This window comes from Buceros rhinoceros, unplaced genomic scaffold, assembly GCF_000710305.1.
Source record: "Buceros rhinoceros silvestris isolate BGI_N320 unplaced genomic scaffold, ASM71030v1 scaffold12126, whole genome shotgun sequence".
In the NCBI taxonomy this organism is placed as follows: domain Eukaryota; kingdom Metazoa; phylum Chordata; class Aves; order Bucerotiformes; family Bucerotidae; genus Buceros; species Buceros rhinoceros.
Window position 1 is genome coordinate 33,893 of NW_010419367.1, and position 3,102 is coordinate 36,994.

Below are 3,102 nucleotides of genomic sequence, written 5' to 3' on the forward strand. Positions count from 1 at the left end.
CCCCAAAGCAGACGTGTTTTGAAGTGGGGGAAATGTTCTTTATCTTGGTTGAAGGGTGGCACTAGCAGAACCGCCCTTCCCCAGGCAGCTGGAGGGGCAGCGCCTCGGGAAGCTCATGTTGGCACCAGCTACCGGCATCTCCTGAGCAAAATATTCCAGAGAAAGGGATGGCAAACTCGGGTCCTTGCGGAATGTTTCTCTGGGGACTTGTTCCACTTCAGTGTCCCTGATTTTAGTGAACCTGCACGAGAGCTCCTACTGGCTCCTCACCCCCCGGGTAAGGGAGGAGACCATGGGGATGCTGAAGAAAGTCCCTTTGCTGTTGGCTCACTCCTCTCGCAGGCAGCAGCCCCGAGTCCTCTCTGTTCCCTGAGGCCATCCGGCAGCTCGGGGGATGCTTTGCCTGTGCCCCACTGACCCTTCCTGCCGCCTCCTTCTCTTCCAGAGAGACGGTACTCCAGATCCCGCCCCAAGGCTGGCGTACTGAACTATTCATCTCACCAGCCCAGCGAGATGGCCCTAACCCCGCTGACGGAGCAGGAGGGTGAGGCTTACCTGGAGAAATGCGGCAGCATCCGTCGCCACACCGTCGCCAACGCGCACTCGGACATCCAGCTGCTGGCGATGGCCTCCATGATGCACACGGGGATGGTGATTGAGGAGGCGGACAGCACCGACAAATGCCTGCTCCTGCAGCCCAGTTTCAGCCACAGGCAGTGCTCCAGCGAGCCCAGTATCGCGGACGGCCCCGAGGGAGGCATGGCGGCAGGCAGGCAGGACCCCGCAGAGCTGAACTGCACGTCGGTCAGCTAGGAGAGGCCTTGCTGAGGAGAACTGTGTGCGCTGAGCCGGACAGTGTCGTGTCATCCCTGCTGGGGAAAAAGAGGAAAAATTCGAGTTTTGCTCATGTCATTGAAATGGCCCTGAGGGATCTTATGTCTCCTTGGGATTTGTTTTTTACTCTAGATGCATTTTTCTTGCCCGTCTGGGGTCATTGTTGATGGAGGTACCAGGCTGCTCCCAAGTGAGGGCTGCAAAGCCTTCGCTGTTGGTCGGTGCTGTCTGCCTTCCGTTAGCTTTCCTCCACTACTCGTCAAACCCTTTGGGTTCAGGTTTCCTCTTGTTTCTTTGGTGTGATGCACGTTACCCTCTTTCTGCTTTTCTCCATCTTCTGCTGCTTGTTTGCTCTTTGTTCCTGCAGCAGAGAGCTCTGTGCTCCGTGTTCTCCCTGCTCCAGGGCTGGTGATGGCTGCAGACTGCAGTTTCTCTCTTCTAAAGTTGAACTCAGGGATGAAACCATTTGCATCCTGCAGAAAGATCTGCTCAGGTGGCTTGTGAGAGAAGGTGGACCTTCGCCTCGCCTCCCTTGGCCATGAAAAGACCAAATTCAAATAAATCAGATGGTTTTTTTTCCTTGAAGAGGCCGGGGTACACGTGGAGTCCCAGCTGAGCACTTCACATGTGCTTTATTTGGGCCCAGTCATACCTCTGGGGCTGGTGGTGGAAAGTGGGTGCAAAGGAGGGGTGGCGTGGAAATTGGGAGCAAAATACAGTCCTGAACGTCCTGGCATTTGGCATCAATTTGTTCTCAGAATATTGATGCTGGTAGGGTTCCAGTGAAAGGAGACATAAAGGTGCTTCTCAGCACCAGGCTGTGTGATGCCAGACCAGGAGGTGACAAACGGGGTTCCATCCCTGGGCTGCTCCGGTGCCTTCAGCACCTGCAGATTTTGTGAGACCAAAGCAAAGCGGCGGGGTGGAGGAAGGAGGAGTCCTGTCTGCGTGGTTATTCACGAAGTGCTCCTGACCTCCAGTGGTACCTGACGGTGCAGTTTGAAGAGAACGCGAGGGCTCTTTGCAGTCCTTGTTTCTGTGTTTATTTTGACGAGTAGGAGCAGGTCCAGTCTGTGAGTGCCTGTGTCAGGCGCTGCCGATCGCAGGGGCTGCTCCGGAGCATCGCTTGGTACTCAAACGCTGCTTGGATGGGAACAGGACCGAGCTGTTGGAGCGCTCCCCCGGGACGCTCTGCTGATGCCTGGCTAAGCAGATTTGCAAGTGTAATTACAGGCTTAGAGGTGAACTGAGATGCTGCCTTAAATGTCAAATCTCATTAAAAATGTGGATACAGCACCACCGCCACTCGACTCTAGCCCCTGTGGTCCCGACTGTAAATAAATCTGGCTTGACAAGGAAACAGAAGGTTAGGACGAGCCTTCAGGATGATTTTTTGCATGCTGTGACATCAACTGCAGGCTTTGCCCTGCTCCTGTTGGGCATTGAGCATCTTCTGCTCCACTGGCTGCTCTGAAAGCCCGGCTCTGACCTGCCAGGATTTGGCCTGTGCAGCAAAAAGGAAGCAGATTATTTGGTAACAAAGCATCAGAAACGCCAGTGATGAGCACCAGTCCCGCGGCCTCGTGACCAGGCCAACGTATTTTTTGTCATCTGCCCCAGGGCGGCCGTGGCTTGTGGTGGAGCTCCAGAACCTCTGAGCTGACAGCCCAACCTGGCCTCACCTTGGTGTGGTCCCTCCAGCGTGGGACAGATGGTGGCATCCTGCTCGTAAAGGCATGTCCTTGGCCCCGTGCGGTGATTTAAAGCCTTCTCTCGGCGAGGTGATCACCCTGCAGCATTTCAGTTCACTGGCGAGAGCTTTTCTTCTCTCTATTCCCCCTCTAACCCATTTGCCTTCTGTAAATACCAAACCAATCGGATTAGTGAGCAGCGCCCTCTTTTACGGCGCCAGTTAGAATGACTTATTTATTTCCTGACATGTTCTTGGATCATCTCTAGGGCTAACAGGAACCCAGTCCTGGTTTTAACTTGAATTTCTTTTGTTTTACGTGTCTGTATAATTTGATTGATTTTGGTTTTGTGTCTGTTACTTTGCAGAGATTTGCACCAAACCACCCTGAATCATGCACTTCCCCGGTCGTTTTGGTTTTTAGGGAGAATTAAAGCTGCTGGCTTGACTTTGTAAACAGAAGTAAAGAGAACTTGTCCTGTACAGCTGCCTGCGGGTCTGGTCGTGAGCACCGCTTTACAGCCACCTGAGATGCGCGAGCCCCCGCAAGCCCCTGCCTGCTGCAGGCAGGGTGAGCC

At 54.1% G+C, this 3,102-nt stretch overlaps 1 protein-coding gene across 1 annotated transcript in view; it reads left to right on the plus strand.

Annotated features, from left to right (window-relative positions):
* PRR5L (proline rich 5 like) overlaps positions 1-813 on the plus strand; it is a 25,044-nt gene extending 24,231 nt beyond the window's left edge. The window contains exon 8 of the mRNA XM_010138888.1: positions 446-813. Within this exon, the coding sequence (XP_010137190.1) occupies positions 446-813 (368 nt within the window). The remainder of the gene's footprint in view (positions 1-445) is intronic.
* Positions 814-3,102: the final 2,289 nt, after the last annotated feature.